This window comes from Cebidichthys violaceus, unplaced genomic scaffold, assembly GCF_023349555.1.
Source record: "Cebidichthys violaceus isolate CVI_PGR_0920_01 unplaced genomic scaffold, fCebVio1.0.p SCAF_41, whole genome shotgun sequence".
In the NCBI taxonomy this organism is placed as follows: Eukaryota; Metazoa; Chordata; class Actinopteri; order Perciformes; family Stichaeidae; genus Cebidichthys; species Cebidichthys violaceus.
This window is the reverse complement of record NW_027176606.1, coordinates 865,297-889,121: the sequence shown is the minus strand read 5'-3', so window position 1 is coordinate 889,121 and position 23,825 is coordinate 865,297. Positions and strand designations below refer to the sequence as shown.

General features: G+C 47.7%; 1 protein-coding gene across 1 annotated transcript; it reads left to right on the top strand.

Annotated features, from left to right (window-relative positions):
- Nucleotides 1–887: 887 nt before the first annotated feature.
- Nucleotides 888–23,825, top strand: clcn3 (chloride channel 3). Its single transcript, XM_068728136.1, is given in 16 exon segments — nucleotides 888–1,061; nucleotides 5,638–5,819; nucleotides 13,935–14,095; nucleotides 14,923–15,022; nucleotides 15,235–15,422; nucleotides 15,539–15,661; nucleotides 16,551–16,757; nucleotides 16,869–16,949; nucleotides 17,112–17,364; nucleotides 17,736–18,028; nucleotides 18,114–18,300; nucleotides 18,388–18,713; nucleotides 18,715–18,787; nucleotides 18,868–19,084; nucleotides 19,799–19,874; nucleotides 22,529–23,825. Coding segments are annotated over 15 exon segments (2,625 nt in total). The 5' UTR covers nucleotides 888–1,061; nucleotides 5,638–5,656; the 3' UTR covers nucleotides 22,706–23,825.

The following is a 23,825-nucleotide window of genomic DNA, read 5'->3' as shown; positions in this document are numbered from 1 at the left end:
CTTAAACCCTTTCATTTAAAAAGATGAAGAAATGAATGAAACAAGGACAATATTAGGCAAAAAAATGGATATTATGTCAATACCTTGCATATGTAAATATAGAAGAAAAAAAACATGCATACAAGTACTTCAAAATTGCACTTAAGTACTTAGTTACCTTCCCACTAACGGTGTTAGTACTAAGTACATTTACTCAAGTAGTGTACTTAATTAAGTACAATTTTGAGGTACTTGTACTTTCCATTTTACTTCCTGTCCAGTGAAAACCGCGCACCCCCAGATGTGTTGACTTTGAATGTTTGTGGTAAATGATGAAATGTTTATTTATGGGATGAGAACATTCTTCTTCTTCTCAAGCTAAATAAACTATTAAAACCTGGATCAGCTGGAAAATGCATCACATCACAAAACAGGTCAGATTATTTAGAGATCTTTGGACGATGATCTTATAGAATACGATGCATTGAACTACCCTCTGTATATAAATGAGTTAAAATGAGCACTACTATAATCATCTACAGCACCATATACATGAATGCAGCACAAATAATAATCATATATAATAGAAACACACTGACAGGGGACATTTTAATGCACAATGAGTACACATTTGATACTTTAAGCACATTTAGCCAATAATACTTGCATATTTTAGTACTTTTACCCAAGGATATGAGTTCTTCCTCCACCAGAACACAATGTTTTTTTTTCTCTCTACGTAGTGTCTCCGCTGTGATTTATCCCCTCCGTTTGATTTGCAGTGACTGGATGAATTATTGATCATATTTCTGCCTGTTTTACCATCACAGAGACTGTGGGTGGGAGCCGCTGCTGCTGCCGCTGCTGCTGCTGCTGCTGTGAGGATGTGAGGATGGGAAACAGGAAGTGAACGTCACTGACACAGGAATGGGACTGAAAAAAGAAAACACCATCATGATGAGGAGAATGTCAAATCCACTCGTGTAAAGGCAACACAAATCCCCCCTTTTCAACCCGACAAAAAAGAAAAGAAAAATAAGGATGAACTGTCTTGTCCGAGCTGGAATTGATGCATCACGAAGGTAACGTGCCTCCTTCTTCTTCTTCTTCTTCTTCTACTTCTTCTTCTTCTTCAGCGGTAATGACGGTTAGCGACGGTAAGATGTGTGTGTTTCACCACCCGAGGCCGTCTATCCATCCGACGCCGTGCACTTTTGAGTGGTATTTAAACGGAGATTTACCCTAAACTGTTCATACGTTGTGGATATAACTTGTCGTGTGTGTGGTTGTCGGGCCTTCGGCTGCTTTGTTGAAGGGAAACTGATGCCGCACAAATCAACGCCGCACGCGAACGGTCCCGTTTTCACCGTTAAACGTAGATGTAACGGTCGGCTAACGGCTGTGCGCGTGCTGCAAAGGACTAATCGTGTTGCCATGCTGACTGTGTCGCGGTTGTTTCCCATCATTAGATAATCACTAGTCAGTCTCGTGCTTGTGAACGCTGTCCTCTCTTCCACAAAAATCATCCTCCACACATTCACATGTATTGTGCTGTTTTTTTTGTAACAGTGAGACTGTAAAACAACACTTAACATAAGTTTTCTCCTGGTAAATCTTTTTGTTTTTTTTAATATATAATGCAACTTACAATCTTAAGCTATTTCTGAGGCTAAATGTTAGTAATTTAAAGTGAATTTAGTTGGTTTTCTTAGTCTTTTTATAGTAGCAGTACGCAGAATATCTGAACATTTTCTTGGATTAATTAAGCAAATTTAAATATTATCAAATATATCAATTGTAATGGCTGTTTTTCACCATTTTTGAGACCAAACAATTGATTAAGAAAAATGTGTTTATCTAATGTTCATTTATATTCAAGTATATTGTGACATAATACAATAGTTAGTTGTAACCCTGGTTTGTTGTGCATTAAATAAAACTACATTGAGATATGAAGTTACTTCTGCTGAGGTCTGATAAGGAAATGACAGTTGACTCCCATCGTCATGGAGTCCGTTGACATAAATACATTATGATGGGATTCAGGTTCAGTTATGACGTAAACCAGAGAAGCATTTTGGAAGCGGGAACCAGCAGGTGTTTGACATTTTTGCTTGTTGATTGATAATAATTCAAAAATGTAAATTACTACAAAAACGATGAGTTATGACCCTGATCATGACGAATCCACTTTTATATTCATTTTATTCCATTTTCACACAGCCCCACTCTCTAACCAGGGCCGTACCTTAAAGTAGTTTAAAGTTAAACTTAAGTTAATGTTTCCCCACTTTTACCCTTTGGCTCCATCACTGTTCAGTCATTCGGTTTGTGTTTTAACCCCTGGTGTCCTCTGTTGGCCTCACACAGACGGGTCAAACCAGAGGCCCTCCTCATTTGATTCGCTATGATTGTTGATTTAATCGGCGCTGCTGATTGCGTTAGCGTCCGTCTGGAGCGTTTCGTCTCGGTCCGAGGCGCCTCACGTAAGTGTTTACCTCCTTCCCCTCCGTGAGATCTCGTCCTGTTTTCGTCCCTCGTTGATGACACGCGTCCTTTCCTAAGCTCTAGTCTGGACAACAATTACAGCGTGATGAGAAACCTTAATCAACACGTCGAGATCATTCACTCCATTAATGGATATCATCAATAACCTGTTGTAGATTTACATCAGACGGCTGTCTGCAGAATAAAACAATAATGTCAGACTGGCGTAGGCTGGATGAAATTGATAGCTGACAAAGCCTCATTGATAACACACACACACACACACACACACACACACACACACACACACACACACACACACACACACTCTTGAATGGCTGCATTTCTTTTACTGCATGGCTGCAGGCCTGACATGTATTATTCATATTTCAGCATTCATTTTGTAGAAGTAGGAGCTTCCCCTGTCTTCTGTGAGGCTTGTTGTGTTTTATTATTTTTTATATATTCTTTTACTTCAGTGTCTCCCCTTTAGAGACGGCAGCACATATTGACTGGTGTTCAGCTTTCCTGTGTATTGTTTTCTCAGACTGACACCGCTACGTGGCTGCACACATCTCCAGGAGTTAGTCAGAGCCCACGTGTTGTTAATTGTGATGACTGAGCGCTCCCTGTGGTGTTGGAGCTGTTTTTCATCCATATATCGATCGCCATGTTGTCTTTTTGAAGGATGCGTGTGTCAACGTCTACAGGCTGTGGTGTGAGCCTGTCGGTTAGAGGGGGGGGGGGGGGGGGGGGCAAAAAAAAAAGGCTGAGTCACGTCCCGGCAACGGTCGCCTGGGCAACACCTCCATAGTGACCAGCCTGGAGGAAGATAACGGCCCTCGTTGCTCAACTTAGTTGCGTAACATCAGCGGTCCCCGCAGCGTTTTGCTCACCTCGCTGCTGATTTATGCTGCTGTTGTCGACCGCCACGCACACACACACACACACACACACACACACACACACACACACACACACACACACACACACACACACCCACACCCAGCTTCTCCACGTCCTCCAGCAGCGTAATGAAATGTGTCTGGTAGGATAGTAGCTCCTCAATAATCGACATTCTCTGGTCTCTCTGGCGTAATTACTGTTTTGATTACTGTTGCAAAGATTTGAAGGGAAACATGAATAAGTGTACTGCAGGCTTTTCATAATTATTGCTTTCTGTTCAGAGAAAATAGGACAAAAGATGACGAGTCTAATTAAAGCGGCCGTCGTTGAGAGGCTCAGAAGCTTCATATCAGAGCTGTCCTCCGGCTCCCTCCTCTCAAAGTCAACTTTTTTGGTTAAATGCCTGAAATGAGGTCTGTGGGTAACACGAGCTTTAGGGATTTTAACATAAATTTACATTCCCACTTGTGAATTTTGACCCTTTAACATGTATTTTAAAAAAGCCGGTTTCTCCCAAATCATGATGACTCTGCACGATTCTTCAGAGCAACTAGAAGTCAAAGAGCAACCCAGACGATCCCTGCCTCCGGATCGACTCCGCAAACGAGCTGAATTAGATTTCCTGGCTGCTGCTGATCTGACATCGCTCAAAGGGAAGTCCTGTCTCTTGGTGAATCATGGCGATTGTTGGCGCAGGGAGAGTTTCTCTTCCCCTCTCTGCCCTCACATGAGAGAGAGTTTGTGCCGGAGAGGATTAACGGCGTTGAGGTTCCACCGGTTCGGCCCTTGCAGAGAGGGCTTCTGTTCATGATAGCTTGTGGCGTTACCATCATAACAAAGTGTCAGGAGAGCGACTTTCACCGCAACACCCGATAAATCTGAATTAGAGCTTGAACTGTTAATTGTTTCACTTTTTTTTTTGAGAAATCCACTTCCTAAATCGGTCGAGCTGACTCCAACTTTTCTTTTTCTTCACTTCCTTTTCGTCGTGCTGCAGGGGAAAGAAAACCCCCTAGAACAAGTAGAGAGTCTAATCCATTCAGGTCGATGTGAAGGGAGTTTATAAGTCCTCTATTGCTCTGTATCCTCACAGAGATGTGGAGGAATATGGAGCCGCCCGTCAGACCGTAACGGATTAGTGAAGATCAGTCGGGCGGCACATTGAACGTCTATCTTCCTCCTAAACTCTCCTCCTCTCTATCACTTTGTGACGGCTATTCTATAAATATCTTCAGGTCATCGTCTCATTTTCAGGAGCCGTTGGACCGTCGTCGTGCTCGGGCCGGATCCTTTCAGGTCACCGATTCCGCTGTAGTTTCCACCTCCTCCACGGGGGGGCGGTGTTTGAGCACGGGTGAGGGTGCTGAGGTCCAGCACTTTTAGTGCCATAACCAGCCTCTCATGCTGAAAACTTTAAGAATAATCTAAAAGGAAATGAAGAAATAAATACTACAAAAATGCTGTGAAGCTCATTCCTGGTTCTATGCATTACTACCAACGTTTTTCCATAACATCTCTTTTTAATTACTACCAGATCACTATGTTTCTTTTAAGGAAAGAGTCTAGAAAAGGATTCAGAAATTGTGTTTCAAAAAGGAAAAGGCTGTCAGTGTCATAGCTGAGAGATTGACCTTCCTGTCGGCTGCTAGACTCTAGTGATGACTCACAGGTGTTCTGTGTTTCTGCTCCTTGGATCTCTGCTGAAGTGGTCCAGATGTTTGCTCTCGATCGCTCCACGCTCATCGCTGACGTGGCTGACGGTTCATCTTGAACTCTGATGGATGTCCCGAGTCCCTTCCCTCTCATTCCGTCCACACCTCGTTCCCTCTTTGTTTTACTTCATCTTCCATCACCGGTTCTAATGTTTCTGTCAGTGATTGAAAACAGTGCTGACACATTGCATAGATGATCGGGGTTTTTGTTTGTCGTGAGAATAAGCTCTGGAATCTGGTTGTTTAGATGTTTTTTTATTTATTGCTGGAGCATAAATGTATGTACGACTATAACCTCTCCATCACGGCCTCGCCGAGCGCCCGTCTGTCAGTTTGCACGTTACCCACCCCACCCTGACCCACTCCACCCTGCAGACTCTCTAATCCAGCATCCTCACAACACGGTGTGTGTGTGTGTGTGTGTGTGTGTGTGTGTGTGTGTGTGTGTGTGTGTGTGTGTGTGTGTGTGTGTGTGTGTGTGTGTGTGTGTGTGTGTGTGTGTGTGTATATCTCTCCACCACCTCCCCTCCTTCCCTCCCTCCTTATCATCCAGGGCACCGGTGCGTTGCTAAATGGAGTCGGAGCAGCTGTACCACAGAGGCTACTGCAGGAACAGCTACAACAGCATCGCCAGCGCCAGCAGCGACGAGGAGCTGCTGGATGGAGCCGGCGCCGTCATGGACTTCCACACCACCGAGGACGACAACCTGCTGGATGGGGACGCTGCCTCCCCAGGTAGGGAGAACAGGACACCTCCAAATACACCCCCACCCCCACCCCCCCAACCCCCCCAAGCTGTTTGACTGGTCCTGGACCTTTGTGCGCTTCCTCTCCATGACCCGGGCCTGACCAGAAACAAACCCAGATAGAACCGTTCCATGAACTCTCAGTGAGCTTCCCATCATGCCCCGAATCCCCCTGTGTCTTCACCGCCGATGTCAAGACGCATCAAGTGTGCGTTCGCTCGTGTGTGTGTGTGTGTGTGTGTGTGTGTGTGTGTGTGTGTGTGTGTGTGTGTGTGTGTGTGTGTGTTGATGTCGCTCTGCCATCTGCCCCCACCTCCCACCCCATCAGCTCCACCCACACCCATCAGCTGCTCCACGTGCCGTCTGGTCACACCCTGCAGACACCGTCGCGAATGGTCATAAAACTATTACGTTATATTTAATATGGCTTCTGAGGTTTCGACCACGTCTCTAGGTCTTCATTCAGAAGACAGTACTGGCTCAGGGGACCGAAGTGAGACCTTTAACTTAAGCATAATAATACGACGAGGTGATAGCCAATAAGAATGAGTCTTACTACTAGCTTTTTCTAGACCTTTCAACCAAATCTCATGGTCTTCATCAGCATATTTAACTGGTTCAGGGACTCAAAAACGAATAAGATTTATTGTTTCTACCTAAATGAATTTAAAAAAAAAGCAGCAATCTAACTGTAAACAAAAGTTATTTGTTGTGCTTATTTAGTCATTTACTCACACATTTGAGCTATTTATTAATTCATTGATTAATCAAAGTGTGAAGTCCTTGTAGTCCCTCTTTGCATTGTTCAGTTAAACATCAATTAACTAGTTGCTTTAGAATGTTTTTGAGTATTTCAAGTTGTTTTTGTGTTTGCACACCTCACTTTTCTTGTCTTAAGTAACAATGACCAAACTTTTACTTTGCATGGTTACACGGTTTTTCCTGCTCCTGGTTCCTGTTAATTCTCCTGGTTTCCATCCACTATCTTGACCTGGTCACCTTTGTAACGTCCTTGCTTCCTGTTTCCTGCCGTTTGTCTTTGGACCTGCCTCCACTTTAATGTGTGCTTTGGCTTTCCTCGTTGTTCCTCCTCCCTTTGTCTCTTGGCTTCAAGGATTGCTCTTTCCTGTCAGGTAGCAATGACAGCTCTTCATTGATTCATTCATAGTTTGTCGGCTACTATGAGTGATCTCTTGCCGTGCCTTCATCCTCTCCTGGCTGCCATCCACGCTACATAATTACAGTCATACCCGTCATTCCGCTGCGGTCACCTGTTTCTCATTCATTCACAAACTCCGTGGCGCTCTTTGACGGATATATCTGGTGTCCAATCGACATCCGATCTGCAGCTTCCTGTTTGTTCCTCCTCGTCTTGAGCAAAAAACAACTGCAACTTTTTGGCATTTGGCACAAACCGTAATATCTCTGTTCAAGTGAACATCTAGTGCTCAGGAGCTTAAGAACCTGCTCATTCTAGTATTCAGTGTTGCCCACGTAAAAAAGCTGCCAGATCCATGAGAAGGTTACTGTAGTCTTTGTCACATCAGTTCACTTAAAGAGGTAGCAGAGGTTGTGTTTTATGTACTGTGTGTGTGTGTGTGTGTGTGTGTGTGTGTGTGTGTGTGTGTGTGTGTGTGTGTGTGTGTGTGTGTCTCGGTAAGAGGGATTAGCTTGTGTTTCTCCAGTCTCGTTCTTTTGAAACTGGACCTGTGGGTTAACTATGAAGGTGAAAGCACGAGGTAACCCTAACCCGCCTCCTCTTATACCGTCACTGCTGCTGTTTCACAGGGGCGAGCTTCAGCCACAACGCTGAATACTTTCTTTCAAATATTGAAGGAATCTGATAACAGCTGTTAACCAGGCCGGAACAAAGGCCAGCAATCCTTCACAGTTACTACTGTATTTGGCTCCACCTTTTATGTGTGTGTGTGTGTGTGTGTGTGTGTGACACATCCGTACGCGCTCCGACATTCCCACGAACCAGTTTGACTGCCAGCCGGCGTGAGCTGTAGCCTTTCAGGAAACCTCCGGTCTCCTGGTTTCTTCCCTTTTTTTTTTTAAAAAGCCGGTGTGTCGCCTGTTTCTGCCTCCCGCTGCTGTTTCTGTGTGCAGCAGTGAGGGAGTGGGTTAACTGGAGAGCTTGTGAAGCCCTCCTCCGGGCGAGCACGGGGTCTGCCTCACTCTGTGCTCCCGTGGAGACTGTTCTGCTTTGGGAGCTACGGGGTCCTTGAACTGAACACGATCCAGCGTTCTGTTTCTGGATCACATAGACTCTGGAGATTATTTTCATGTTGTTTTTTTTTGACGTCCTGACTGGGACTCGTGGAGCAGCGAAGGTAACAAACTATGGCTGACATCACCTGTGTCAGGAGCCCTGCTGAAAGGTAAGGGAGCATGGAGGCCTAACGTTTGATTTTCTGTTATAGTGAAGACAAAGGGACAGCGTGTGAATAATCAGGGTCCCGTTCTTTAGGCCTGGAAGCTGCATTGTTTCATATAATGACACACATCATCACACCAAGTTTACCAAACACCCTCTGTCTCGCTTTTCATTATTTAACCCATGACATCCACTTCAGTTCAGATGGGCTGGGAAGTAGAGATTTGAAGACACCATTTTTCACAGAAAGTGAAAAACCCCAAAGTCTCAGTTTAGCATCATATGAGAGAAAGAAAGCAGCAAATATCCACATTTTGGGGATTTTGACTTATATTTTCAGCTCTATTTTTGTATTATCCACAGTAGAACTTCCAGTACTTCTTACTTTAACCCCCCCCCCTCAGAATAGAACACTCCATTATAGAGCTTGCTCTATCAAACACACACCCCTCTGGCCCGGCACCATGGTCTCTCCCATCTGATCTCCCCTAGTAACCGACCGGACTGGTGTGCTCCTCTTTCCCTTTGAGTGTGTGTGTGTGTGTGTGTGTGTGTGTGTGTGTGTGTGTGTGTGTGTGTGTGTGTGTGTGTGTGTGTGTGTGTGTGTGTGTGTGTGTGTGGTGACATCATCAGTCAGCTGCTGCAGTAGAGTGAGAGAGAGCGAGCGAGCGAGCGAGAGAGAGAGAGAGAGAGAGAGAGAGAGAGAGAGAGAGAGAGAGAGAGGGGAGGGAGAGAGGACACACACACACACACACACTCTCTTTCTCTTCCACTCACACACACACACTCTCTTTCTCTTCCACTCACACACACACACTCACAGCCCCTCTTGTCTTCCTCTGGTAAACATGGCAGCGGCGGCAGCGACTGACACACAGTGCGTAGTGAAGCCTAGCTTAGCTTAGCCTAGCCTAGCCTAGCCTCAGCTGTCAACATGGAGGAGGAGGACGCGGCGGCCGACCCCTATCTGCCCTACGACGGGGGAGGGGACACCATCCCCCTGCAGGAGATCCCTAAAAGAGGTACGCCACGTCCTCTTCTTCTTCTTTTCCTCCCTCTTCCCCTCCGTTTCCCTCCTTTCCTCACACTACTGTGAGGCCATCCTCCTCCTCCTCCTCCTCCTCCTCCTCCTTGGACATTGAGTCCATGTCGCCATATGGTGGCTTCACCATGTTATTGGTGTCTGAAATCGGGGGGGGGGGGGGGGGGTGCCAGTATGCATTTGAAAGCTGCCATTTGCTATGGATTGCATGTTCCTTGGGAGCAAAAGAACCACCTGCCCAGCTCCTTTCACCATTCACCTCTCTGTAGATGATCAACCAGCAGTGTGTGTGTGTGTGTGTGTGTGTGTGTGTGTGTGTGTGTGTGTGTGTGTGTGTGTGTGTGTACACGTCAGTCCGAGATAATGAGATAAAGAGGGAGTGTGAAGGCTTGTGCTCGGGCCTGTAAGTAGCAGAGACTGAAGGCAGACACCATGGGCATCCATTTTAATTCCCACGCACACACACACACACACACACACACACACACACACACACACACACACACACACACACAGAGAGAGAGGCACAGTCGAGGCTTTAGAACGGGATGTTTGTAGACGTAGGCCGTGTGTCGTTGAGGAGTCGGGACACCTGTTGACCAGATTCAGGCCGTCTCCTTACATCACATCACTCATGACGAGGTCCTCGGGGGTGACGACAAATCTAAGTCCTCGCACCGTGTGTGTGTGTGTGTGTGTGTGTGTGTGTGTGTGTGTGTGTGTGTGTGTGTGTGTGTGTGTGTGTGTGTGTGTGTGTGTGTGTGTGTGTGTGTGTGTGTGTGCTCTTGTTTTTCTTTCCTGTGTGGCCTTCTGGGAGTTTTCTTTCAGTCGCCTGTGCGTAGGTTCCTACAGGCCTTGTTAGATGTCTTGCGGTGAGCGAGCAGAGACAAAAGGCCCCTAGTGGGTTTAGGACTGCCTACATCCACTCTCTGCAAAAGGGATGTCCCTAAACCCAAGCTGTGTGTCGTGCGTAGTTCTACCTTATTATATATATATATAACTATTATAATCCAGATATGTTTTTGTGACAATGTCCTGCTTTAATAACCCCTAACCCTCGTGGATTTGGTTGCTTTCAGGTCATTTCCCTGAAACACTGTGTCCTTGTCTCAACTGTCCTGAAACCAACGCGTCACATGTAAACAAAAGATGGCTCTTTTCAGACTTTGATCCGTTTATTTGTCAGCCTTTTTCCGTGCGCCTCCATGGATTCCAGCGGTCTGGTCAACAGGCCTGGCGTCGCTCTATATCGGCCCGTCGGGTTAGGGTCGTCGGGAGTCAGTTTACTGCTGAGCAGACTAACCCAACTCCAACCGGGCTGATCCAGCCAGCTGGGATCAGATTTACCCCGGCAGTAGTAGAGGAATGCTGGGGCCGACCGTTACACAGGAGACCTGGAACGTCTGGAAACCTCTGAACGAGAATCCGCCCTCATCGATCACAGTAACGCAGGAAGGCTGCGTCGTCGTCATTGAGAGAAGCGCTGTTCTTGACCCCGCGTGTGCAGCGACGTGGCTTTTCTCCCCGACGAACAGAATCGCCGCGTCGCCGATCTAATGGGGGAAGAAACCGAAGCCTCATCTTCACTCGCGTGTCTTTCTGTCAGTGTGTGCTGGCTCAGCGCTCGTACGCAGTCGCTTTTTGGGTTTTCTGTTTCCCTCGGCGTCACCCTGATGGGTGCCAGTAGTGCTGCATCACCAGGATGATATATATATATATATATATATATATATATATACATCATCAGTCAAATCCCACGTTTCTCTTACTGGAAGCTGAAAATGTTCCTTTCTATATAAGCCATTCTGATCGTACTTGTGAGCTGGAAATGTTGCAGTCGTCTCTGCAGTGTGGAGCTGCAGTCGTACCGTCGTGCTGTGTCCTCTTCACAGTCTCACGCTGCTGGTACAAATGTATTCAAACCGATAGAATCAGACTGTGCAGCAATCTCTTCAATGTTTTGAAGCATATGTTGGTGTCTGTGGTCGGCAGAAGTAATTGTGAAACTGCCGTGGAAGTGTGCCATCAATAACCCAGAATCCAAAGCGGCCGCAAGACATGTCGCACATTTCTCAAGGAAGTACGTTTATTCTGACTTATTCGGCTCCCTCTGTTGTGCCTACTATGCAGATGTGCAAACTGATGACTCAAAGGAAAGTTGGTCTTAACCACGCAAACAGTTCCTTTTGAAATGGTTTGTTTTCGGAGGTTGTTTTTTTTGCCCACAGATGTCCATGTTTTTTCTGTTGATATGTTCAAAAACAGGTCACATCTCAGCCCTGTCCAAAAATACAGACCTCTATATCAGACTTCCCTGCACTTACACACACACACACACACACACACACACACACACACACACACACACACACACACTATCCCTGGACATCTCTCATCTTGTATCTGCCGGTGAGATGAAAAGCTACACTTGGCCATTTTGTCTTCTGGAAATTCTCACCGAAAGGCTTTTTCCAACTTATTTCTCGTCTCCCACGTCCCGTCGAACATCAAAGCCCCCCCCCCCCCCCCCGCCCCCCCGATAAGAGCTAATAAGCTGCACTTTCTCTTCAAAGGCCGTGTCGTGGCCCACATTCATAACGTGGGAAAACAGGATTTATCTTCCACTTATGTCTCGGTTATTGAGGATAAAAAAAAAAAAAAGATGTCTCTTTATTCCAAACTAAGATGTGTATAATCTGATACAAAGCTCATGTATTACATCTGGTAATACCAGCTGCAGTGCAGTGGTGCTGGGAGAGGATGCGGATGCGTTGGTGTCATGTTATGATCTGTTTTATGGGATTCTCTCCGTTTGATCGGAGGGTTAAGGTCTTTGAGCGAGGCCTTGTTCGCCGGTCATGCCTCTGCTCCGGTTGTAGTTCTGCTCAGGAGATTAGAGAAGCATTGTGGACTGGAATGTGTACGTTCGCTGCTCAAACGGGCAGCAAGACTTAGCATTAATCCCGGCGTGACACATTTCTGCATTCGCACCTTGCTTTAGTTTCAGATCACACTCAGCGAAATGAACGTTTTTGACCATTTTTTTTGTTTGCGTTCTCTACTCTTAAGTGGCTTTTTTGACAGGAAACCAACAGGTCATTCAGTAGTTCCGTCTTCTTTTTTTTTTAACTCTACATTTATCTTTATCTGATAAAATAGTTTAATTTCTACCCTCGGGGTCACATCCTCTGCTGTCAACATCTGTGTCTTATCACAGGATGCTGGAACACGCCTGACCGACGCGTGACCGACCGCGTGGCATTGAGACAATCGATGGATGCGTTACAAACTGACCGCGTAAGAGCATTCGAGGTCGGTTATTAAAGGGCGAACCGGAACTATTTGTTGTTTGTGTTACGATCATTCCAACCGCAGTTGTTCTAAGAATAACTCGACACTTTTACATAGCGGCGTACGATTGGTTTTCTAGCTCGTACGTCAAAACTGGAGCTCATCCTCCGACTTCTGATCTCTCCGAGTGATAAACGCGTATTTCCCTTTTTTTAAGGCATAAACGTGTCGCATTACCGAAGCTTTACAGAAGCTGATATTTCTGAGTGTGCACAGACGGGACAAACAGGTTGCCATGCGTCACATAATCCTTTTGGACTGTTCTGCTCTCTTGTTGTCTCTCTTTTGTCCTCGCTACACACTGAACTGCCTTTGTGTTGCAGATGAAGACGTCTCGCGTATTTGCGTCGTCACGAGTGGGAGGGTTTCAAATGTCAAATGATCCAACGTGTGCCAGTTAAAGTTAAAGTTGATGAGATTATGATGATTGTGGTCTCAGAACTATAACATAGAATATTATTTCATGAAAGACATTTCTGATCATGAAAGCCACGCAAATCAAATCCTGTGAGGTTTTCCGGATAACAGGCAGAGATAATTCTCCTTTTTCCTCGCTCTGTTATTGTGTGTGTGTGTGTGTGTGTGTGTGTGTGTGTGTGTGTGTGTGTGTGTGTGTGTGTGTGTGTGTGTGTGTGTGTGTGCTGATGTGAGTCTTGTGTTTTGCTCACCCTTTTTTTTTTTTTTTTATTGAATCTGTGCACCCATCCGTCCAGCCGGACCAGATCCGATCAGCCAGTAGACATCCAGTGTCTCATGCTGTTGTTGTGAGCGTTCGGATAATAATCTATTTATAGATTACCGGCACAATCTTTTAAAGAGCAGCGGACAGCGTTTGCATTGTCATAATCCTACGCCGTGACTAATCGCACTCGTGTCGGAGTCGTTACTGAACTAACTGCCTCAGGCCCGGTCACTAGGGGGCGGTCACGTTGTGTGGCAGCCAGGAGGCCGATAATCAGACAGACAGACGTCCAAACTCTTTTTTAGGACTTCAAGAAAAAGCGAGAACAGCTCTTCTGCGTAGGTGTGACTGTGTGTGTGTGTATAAAAGTAGATAAAAGTTGACCCCCCCCCCCCCTCCCCCCCTGTACATTTCAGGGTATAGTTTACTCCATCCAATTGGCGGTGCAGATAAATGTCACCTCCCTCAGCGTGTTACGTTCCAGATGAGGAGATTGGACTGCAGGCCCTGCAGGGTTTGTCTCGGAGCAGCTGTGTCATCGTCTCTCAGCGGAGACCGTGTGGTGTTGCTCCTCTGTGTTGAGTCGCTGCACTGTCGAACCGTGAGCTTTACTCTATGTCGGCCTTTCTTCTCCCCCCCCCCTCCTCAGGGTCTAACTACGTCATGTCTAACGGGGGCGGGGCGCCCAGCAGCACCACCCACCTGCTGGACTTCCTAGAGGAGCCCATCCCGGGCGTGGGGACCTACGACGACTTCCACACCATCGACTGGGTCCGCGAGAAGTGCAAGGACCGCGAGAGGCACCGGAAGGTGAGGAGACCGAGACGAGCTAGTGTGGACGACGTGTCCTCTGACCTCTCTGCAGTGTCCTCGTAGCTCTGCCTAATTGCAGTTCATGAAGCCACATTGCCGAAAACGCATCCGTTACTGAACAGGAAGTGATGTGTAACACACTTCCTGTGGAGCAACAGTTTGTTTGGGTTGCACAAATTGTGGGTAACTGGGTAGTTATGCAGCATCAGCAGTTTTAGCCTAAATGGCTTATCAGAGATTCAATCAACCTACAGAAACTGAAATGATCGACAGAAAATCCAAAGAAACGTAATTTAATATCTGTAAAATTAAGAGTTTGAGGTTTTCTGCCCCCCAAAAAAAAAATATGATTATTATTTTAGCCAAACCACTACTTTTTGAGATAATATTGCATTGTTGAAACCTAGTTTGACAAGAAAAGAACATCTTTCACTAGCATCTCTGCGTCTGCATCAGCATGAACTCATGAATGAATCGGCTTCCTGCTCTTCACGACCAGGTCTCAACCTCTCTCTGTCAACACTTTTATCCAAATATTGACTCGGCGTTACCGCTGGAAGCGATAGCTCTCAGAATTTGAATGTTATTTTGAATACTCAAACATTGTTTTACAGGAATTATATTGTTTTATTGAAGCGACAGTGGAAACGCAGAGTAGATAACTGAATTGCTTATCATTGGGGAGGAGTTATAACCCTTTGACCTACTTGCATCACTGCCACCATAAGTCATGAAGTAAAGCTCATCCTAAGATTATAAATGCAGTTGTTTATGTGTTGGATTTAGCTTTTGTTTGCTAACTGTCTGTGTTTTTTTTTTTTTAGATCAACAGTAAGAAGAAGGAGTCGGCATGGGAGTTCACAAAGAGCCTGTACGACGCCTGGTCTGGCTGGCTGGTGGTGACGCTCACCGGCTTGGCCTCAGGTAACACACACATGCACACAAACGGCACAAACACACTCTGCTGGTGACTCTCTCGTGTTTTGCCTCTCTCTCTCTTTCTCTTATGGTAGCATAACTAGCAAGCTAACTCCCTCTGCCCCCCCCCCCCCCCCCCTCTTCTTCCTCTGTCCTCCCCGCCTTCACCTCTTCACCCCTCCTTTCCTCCCTGGTTCCCTGGTTCTCCCCGTCGCCAGGTGCTTTGGCCGGCCTGATTGACATTGCTGCCGATTGGTTGAACGACCTGAAGGAGGGCGTGTGCCTGAGCGCCATGTGGTTCAACCACGAGCAGTGCTGCTGGACGTCCAACGAGACCACCTTCGCTGAGCGGGACAAGTGCCCCCAGTGGAAGAGCTGGGCTGAGCTAATCCTGGGGCAGGCCGAGGTAGACTAACACGGGCACGCGCGTCGGGGACGCCGCCACCGCCAACGCAGCCTCAAAACGTCCTCCGTGTTTACGTGTTTACGTTACATTTCAACTCCTCCCTCTCCTCTCTGCAGGGCCCCGGCTCGTACATCATGAACTACTTCATGTACATCTACTGGGCTCTGTCCTTCGCCTTCCTGGCTGTCTGTCTGGTCAAGGTGTTCGCTCCCTACGCCTGCGGCTCGGGGATCCCTGAGGTGAGGAGAAAACCCCCTTTTTCAGGTACACTTGGAAGACGCTTGCAGCTGCATGCAGGGACCGTGTTTAAACCTCTCCTCTGTGGTGCATCGGAGCTCTTGCGGGAAACTCGTTTGGTAAAAAGATACTTCCTCTTTGTTAAGTCACGCAGCCCGAAAATAGTTGTAACCACAGAGCGTATCAGTCTGATCAAACTAATGAGGTTAGCAGGCTCTTTTTTTGTGCCCGAGTGTCTTTCCCGTCTCTCTGTTTCAGAGTGAGGGAACGAGCCGGAGCAGATTATTGATGTTCCGTTTCATCTCTCGGGTTTTTCTCATTTTCTCACGTCCAATCCATTCGCTCTGGGTGAGAGCGGTCTAATTAGTTACGTGCACTCTCTGGGGTCCTCGAGGCGTGTTTTCATTCGTATTGGGGTTTCCCTTTTAATGTCTTGAAGTGGCTTGAAATTGTTCACTCAGTGGGCAGCCGGGAGACGTGACAGGTTTGAAACAAAAAGAAGCCGTTTTGAGGTTTTCGAAAATGTTCTTTTTTCTTTTTTTTTGTTGCAATGGGAACAAGAAAGAAATGGACGGAGATGCAGCTAAAGCAAAATGAAACCTGATTTACTTTTATCAACAGTTAATTGATAAATTGTTTGATTGCCAACTAATTTGATAATGGCTTGAGTAATGCAGTACATTTGCTGATTCTAGCTTCTAAAATTTGAGGATTTTCTGCAGTTTTTTCCTGTTAGACTTAGACTACAAAGACCAGTTCTCTTTGTATCTTCACCTTCATCACACCTCACTCTGCCATGAAGGTGTTTCCCGTTTGTCCTGAGTGGAAAATCAAACCTACCCCCTTGTAGCAGCACTTCTAATCTGTACCTTCCTCTTCCTCTCCCCCCAGATCAAAACCATCCTGAGTGGGTTCATCATCCGGGGCTACCTGGGCAAGTGGACGCTGATGATCAAGACTATCACTCTGGTTCTGGCGGTGGCGTCCGGCCTCAGCCTGGGGAAGGAGGGCCCTCTGGTCCACGTGGCCTGCTGCTGTGGGAACATCTTCTCCTACCTGTTCCCCAAGTACAGCAAGAACGAGGCCAAGAAACGAGAGGTGGGAGACGAAAAGTTGTCTGACAGTCTTTGATTCATTCATCATGAAGATAAATGTGTGTGTTTTAAACCCCATCACATCAGCTGAGGTGCGTTTGTTTCGTTCGCTCAGGTTCTCTCGGCTGCGTCGGCGGCCGGGGTGTCCGTTGCTTTTGGAGCCCCGATTGGAGGAGTGCTCTTCAGCTTGGAGGAGGTACACTTCATGTTCAGAAATGACTCTCAAGCTTCTCCTCATGCTCCAAAATTACAATATAACGCCGTGATCGTCTCCTCTCTCTCTCTCTCTCTCTCTCTCTCTCTCTCTCTCTCTCTCTCTCTCTCTCTCTCTCTCTCTCTGTCTCTCTCTCTCGTCCAGGTGAGCTACTACTTCCCCCTCAAGACGCTGTGGCGCTCCTTCTTCGCCGCCCTGGTGGCGGCCTTCGTCCTGCGCTCCATCAACCCGTTCGGGAACAGCCGCCTGGTGCTGTTCTACGTGGAGTACCACACGCCGTGGTACCTGTTTGAGCTCATCCCTTTCATCCTCCTGGGAGTGTTCGGAGGCCTCTGGGGCGCCTTCTTCATCCGAGCCAACATCGCTTGGTGCCGGCGGCGCAAGTCGACGCGCTTCGGCAAGTGTTTCATAATGTGTCAGTCGTGGGAAATGATGCCGCTGTCGGAAAGATCAGCTGTTTGCACTCGCAGACGTCAGACGATAGCGTGGTTTTAAAAAGTTCAGGGTGACGGCTTTACCAGTTCATTCATCTTTCATGTTCTGAGCGTTATGAAGCAAAGAGGAATGATGAAGGATGTTAAATTAAAGGATAGATTCACAAGTTACACAGATTCCCCTTGTTTTGTCTCCATAGACCGTCATTAGAGACATATTAGGGATGGACCTCTTAATGAATATGCATCAGTATTTGATTGGAGGTCCTGGCTAAAGGCCCGGCCTGCTTACAGCCTCACACATTATAACGTGTTGCGTTGTCCCTGTCTTTAGGCAAGTACCCGGTGTTGGAGGTGATCTTGGTGGCGGCCATCACGGCCATCGTTGCTTTCCCGAACCCGTACACCCGCCAGAACACCAGCGAGCTGATAAAGGAGCTGTTCACCGACTGCGGCCCGCTGGAGTCCTCGCAGCTCTGCCAGTACCGCAGCCAGATGAACGGCAGCAAGGCCTTCACCGACAACCCCAACCGGCCGGCAGGGCCCGGCGTCTACGCCGCCATGTGGCAGCTGTGCCTGGCGCTCATCTTTAAAATCATCATGACCATATTCACATTTGGACTCAAGGTGAGGCCCGTGACGGGGACCCGTAGATGCTTCACCCCGCATGTCTTTATCGACACTAACGCCACTTCCTGTTTCTGGTCCGTAGGTACCGTCGGGTTTGTTCATCCCCAGCATGGCCATCGGGGCGATCGCGGGGCGAATCGTCGGCATCGCCGTGGAGCAGCTGGCCTACTATCACCACGACTGGTTCATGTTCAAAGAGTGGTGCGAGGTGGGGGCCGACTGCGTCACTCCGGGGCTCTACGCCATGGTGGGGGCCGCGGCATGTCTGGGTGAGTCAGCGGATTACAAAAAGTGACGGTGAATACAAAAGTGAAATTTCTTCAGATGTGCTCATGCCCACGTCGTCCTCTCTTCAGGCGGTGTGACCCGTATGACCGTCTCCCTGGTCGTCATCGTCTTCGAGCTGACCGGCGGCTTGGAGTACATCGTCCCCCTCATGGCCGCCGTCATGACCAGCAAATGGGTGGGCGACGCGTTCGGCCGCGAGGGGATCTACGAGGCCCACATCCGTCTGAACGGGTACCCGTTCCTGGACGCCAAGGAGGAATTCACGCACATCACGCTGGCCAGGGAGGTGATGAGGCCGCGACGCAGCGACCCGCCGTTAGCGGTGCTGACGCAGGACGACCTGACGGTGGAGGAGCTGCAGAGCACCATCAATGAAACCAGTTATAATGGTTTCCCCCGTCATCGTGTCCAAGGAGTCCCAGAGGCTGGTGGGCTTCGCTCTGCGCAGGGACATCAACATCGCTATAGGTAACTGAGTTCTTTCTCCGCAGAAGAACAGGTTCTCGGTAAGGTACAGGCTTTTGATCGCGATGTCTTTCCTCAACCAGAAAATGCTCGTCGCAAGCAGGAGGGCATCATGTTGAACTCCAGGGTGTACTTCACGCAGCACGCCCCCACCCTGCCGGCCGACAGCCCCCGGCCCCTCAAACTGCGCTCCATCCTGGACATGAGTCCCTTCACGGTCACCGACCACACCCCCATGGAGATCGTGGTGGACATCTTCAGGAAGATGGGCCTGCGCCAGTGTCTGGTCACTCACAACGGGTAAGTAGGGAATTCAAAATAAGTCCAAAGAGGAAGGATGTGCTGTAAGGACAGAAGGTGAATCCTTCTCGCATCCTTCTTTTTATTATTTCTGGTGCCGTTATGATTGACTTACCCGTCTGAGGTCGACAAACCATGGTGTTGCATGGGCTCTAAAAAACCCCTGGATCTACCCTGTAATCTGCATGGCCTGGCCTAACCGCTGTGCTGCACCTCCCTTACCCCCCCCCCCCTCCCCACACACACACACACACACACACACACACACACTGAGCAATAACCGAGACTAACTACAACTACATAACAGGTGTCACGTTGGGAAATGTAGTCAATGCAGTCTGTCGATGTTGCTCTGAGAAGTCATTATCACTTCATTTATGTTAAACTATTTTAACATTTAAATCAAACCTCAAACGTCACACGATTAAAGACGTATTAGTTTAATAGATGAGTCACAAACTACCCATCACTATACATGCAAAGTTATTTTATAACTTATATGAGTTTTGTTGTTTTTGTGTCAATTGAGTTGCATTTATTTTAATTTTGAGTTATAATTTATTTCTGTTAAGTTGCAACCTGTTATGTATGTTTTGGTGCTGCTGCTGTCTGTTCTCTCCCTGTCTCTCTTCTGTTTGTTTTTGTTTATTTGTTGTTGTTGTTGTTGTTGGGTTTTTTTTGGGCAGTTTACCGAGTAACGAGTGTGTGTTACAGGAATGTTTTGGGCATCATCACAAAGAAGAATATATTAGAGCATCTGGAGGAGCTCAAGCAGCACAAGGAGCCCCTGGTGACTAGCCCCACCCCCTTTACACATGTGACTCCCCCCCCTCCCACACTTTCGCACCTTGTCTCGTAGGCTCCGCCTCTTAAGAGGGCTGCATGTTGTTGACAGTTCCCGGGCTACACATTTAGCCTTCCTCCTCCTCCTCTTCTTTCACCTGCTGTCTGCTCTCTGTTGGTTGGTTTTGGTGTGGATTCACACTCTAATGCAGTCGTCCGTCGTAGAGAAACATCTGTAGATACACGCTTCTGTGGCCTCCATCTTCATCGCTGGCGGCAGTCTTCACCAGTCATCCTATACAGAAGAGCTTCCTTGTTTTTTGATTTTCCTGGGTCCTGCAATGTTGGACCTCTCTGGGAACTGTCACCCACATCACTCCAGGAGCCCCTTCCAGACATGTGCCTCATTACGGAAATATGCTGGCAAAATTGTAACACTTTGACGTTAGAGTCGTGACTTCTCTACTGTCACCGCTCCCATGTCTGGAACGGGCTCAGTGGAGTGCAGCTTTGCAACTCATCCCCACTGAAGTGCATCCGTAGCTTCTGCTGCTTAGTGTCGTGTGAGCCGCGTCATGCCAGCACCTTAAATAACACGTCCACCGAGCTCCGCCTCGCCTCCTCATTAGATTACATTAGATTCACATTCTGCCGACTCGGCAGTAGAACATAACATGCATGTGTGCAGCTGTGTGTTTCCCCATCTCCCTTCTCACATCAGTAGTCGATCATTTCATGTTGAGAAGAAGTCACCCTCAGTTTCCTACCTTCGTTATTGACTGCTTGTTCTTCTTCTTCTTTGTTTTTGTTTTTAAACCCCCCCCCCCCCTCTGTCTCGGCCGCACCGTTTCGCCCTGGTTCTCCACAGATTGACGGCATCTGACTCGTCTCCTTTACGACTACTTGGCGAGTAGCTAGCGGTCCACCGTTGTCTCACTGTCTTTAGAGGGTGGTGTTTTGTTTCCAGGAGGGAGAGGGAGGAAGACCTCTAGTGACTCCACTCATTGCCGTGTTTCCCCTCACCCTGTAGCGGTAGTGAGCGCTGTGGTGCAGTGACGTCCTGGTAGTGATAAACCTCAATGGAGTCGTTACTAATCCCGTGTTCTAACCCTGCCAATGTTTCCTCTCAGCCAGAAGTGTCCCGTCCTCTTCAAGACAGAGAGAGAGAACAGATTTATCTTCTGATGAGAAACACTGATGCTCTCTGCAGGAAGAGGGACACGACAAACACAAAGGGTTACGACCTGGAAACCTGGACATAAATAAGATATAAGGAGAGAGAATAATCCCAATTTATTAAAAAAAGATATTGCAAATTTGTGAAAAGGATTAAAGTACATTCAAAAATAAACATGAATTAGCTACAAAAACAAGAAACTAAGACGGTGTTTGAGTAGATTTATCGTATTTATTCTGAAACGCACAAATACAAACCGCTCTGGACTCTGCTGGCTAACAAGGAATGTTGCGTTCACTGACCCTTCACACCCGGCATCCCCGAGCGCTTTACGACTGCTCTCGCTTATTTGAGACAGTCGTAGATCTCAGCAGCTCAGCCGGGTGTGATCTGAGTGTCGTCTCCCCGGTGTTCTTGTGATTCCTGCTGTAGCTCTAGCAGCTGTTAGCTCTAACCCTCCTCACAGGTCACCTCCTCTCCCTCAGACCTCAAAGGGTTCCTCTCTCACTTTGTTCGCACGTCATTTTCTTGTGTTTAGGGTTCAAATGAAGCTGAACGTCTAATGAACGATACGTGAACGTATGACTCTCCTCTGGCTCTGTAGCAGCTTCAGACGCTTCTCTTCACTTGACCTCGGGCTACGTTCACAGCTGCGTTCAAGAGCGCAAGAATGCTGTTTAAACAGCCGGCGAACTCAAAGCCTTTTTGCATTTTACTCGGCCCGCGATGTGCTCTTGAATCAGCAGGATGAACCCTGAGTATTTAGAGACGCGTAACTTATACAGAACCCGGCCTCTGTTAGCGGGGGTCCGTCAGGGTAAATGTGCTTTATAGGAGAGGGAGAAGAAGAAGGAGGCGGCTCCGTCACCCGAGTCAGAAATGGCTTTACATACAAAAACACAAAAGCAGCAGATTGATAAGTTGTAATATAGTTAAAAGTGGTGCATCCTTAAAGATGAAACATCCATCTCCACGTCCATCCAAAGGTGTCTGACTCCCCGTGACGAGGCCGGCTCCTCTTCTCCTTCTCAGAGGTTCTAACTCTTCTCCACGTCCTGTTCACTGCTTCCTGTCTCCTTGTAGGATCCAGGTTTTCCTTCCTGTCGGCCTTCTTGGACCGGTAACATAGAGCGGTTTGGGGCAGCGTGTGAAATGGCACCCGTCCCTCTGGTAGTTCGGTGCCGTTTCAGACCTGCTTTCACTCCTTGTTCCCTTCTGGTTACTCACTCCTCTCCTCTCCTGCTGCTCACTTTTGTTTCCTCAGGGACTCGTGTTTTTTGTTGGCTTTCCCGATTGATCGATGTCCAGAAATGCATTTCATGGTTCCAATAAATCCATTTTAAAATCTCGCCATTTGACCAAAACTTGCCAACAAAAGCATGACGTTTTCTCTCCTTCACTCCAAAGCACCGGCACCTCCTCACTCCTCTAACCCTCCTCCTTTCTCTCGTTCCTCCCTCTCCCTCCTTTGTCTCCCTCTGCAGGCGGCTTCTTGGTATTATCACAAAAAAAGATATCCTCCGTCACATGGCTCAAATGGCAAACCTAGATCCCGAGTCCATCATGTTCAACTGATCCGCTCCTTCCAGGACGGCCGGGGGGGAGGAGGAGGGGACGACAGCGAGGAGGAGGTGCACCTGCTGGACGGCTCCAATCTCTGACGTTCGGACCCCGTTTTGTCTTTTTAGTTTTCAGCTCTTGTAGACCCTGGACTATGCGGACTGACTGTGGCCCCCAGAGACTTACCGGCCCTGAGCGAATAACAGACCTAACGTGAGACTTTGTTATTGTGATTGTGGCTGCTGAGGACACGCGGAGTTCACGGGTTGACGGCAAAACACATGAGGAATGCACTTTTTACACACGAAACACGCGTACAAAAATCACACACAAAAGAAAAAAAACACACACACACTTTTGCACTTGCAGACACCTCAGACATGCATGCTCTCTCTTCACATACACATAACCTGTAAAGAGACACCCATTTGCACTCTTCATGTGCCTCACCCTTGTCTCCGCTGAGGTCGTGGTGAGACGTCGCCTGGCGGGCGTCAAACGGTCGGAATGAACCGCCGACGAGGGACGCGATGAGGGACCGTGACACCTCCAGGCGTCCGTCCAAGTAAACTCACTGTCCTCTTCCCCGGACCTGTCCGTCCTCCAGAGAAATACATGGTTTGCCTGTGATTTAAATGTATGTGTGTGTGTGTGTGAGAGAACGTGTGTGTGTGTGTGTGTGTGTGTGTGTGTGTCACCTAGCGCCACTACATTCCAGCCAGGAACTGAGAGGACGTGCATCTGCTCCTCACCTCGTCCCTACAAAATGTGGCAGAAAGCCAGGATCGCATGGCTGCTTCTCCCAGTGCACGTTGGTCTAGATGGGAAGGCTTTAACAAGGGTGTGTGTGTGAGTGTATGTATGTGTGTGTGTGTGTGTATGTAAGTGAGAGTGTGTGTGTGTGTGTGTGTTGGGGTCAGACATCGATGGGTACTGTATTTCAAGAACAGAAATGTTCCCTGTCAGAAGGGAAAAAGTAAGACCCTTGTGAGCATGTGATTTCCTTTCTGAGCCAGCTTCAGCTGTGTGTGTGTGTGTGTGTGTGTGTGTGTGTGTGTGTGTGTGTGTGTGTGTTTGCGTCATTCTTGTTGAGTCATTCAGTGTGAAGGAGTGTGTACGTAAAGCAAACAAAAAAAAAAAGAAAAAGTGTCCACGTCGAGTTCTTCTGTGTTCTCTGTTACAGGAAACTAAATATATAAACTTTCGGTTTTTTTCTCCTCA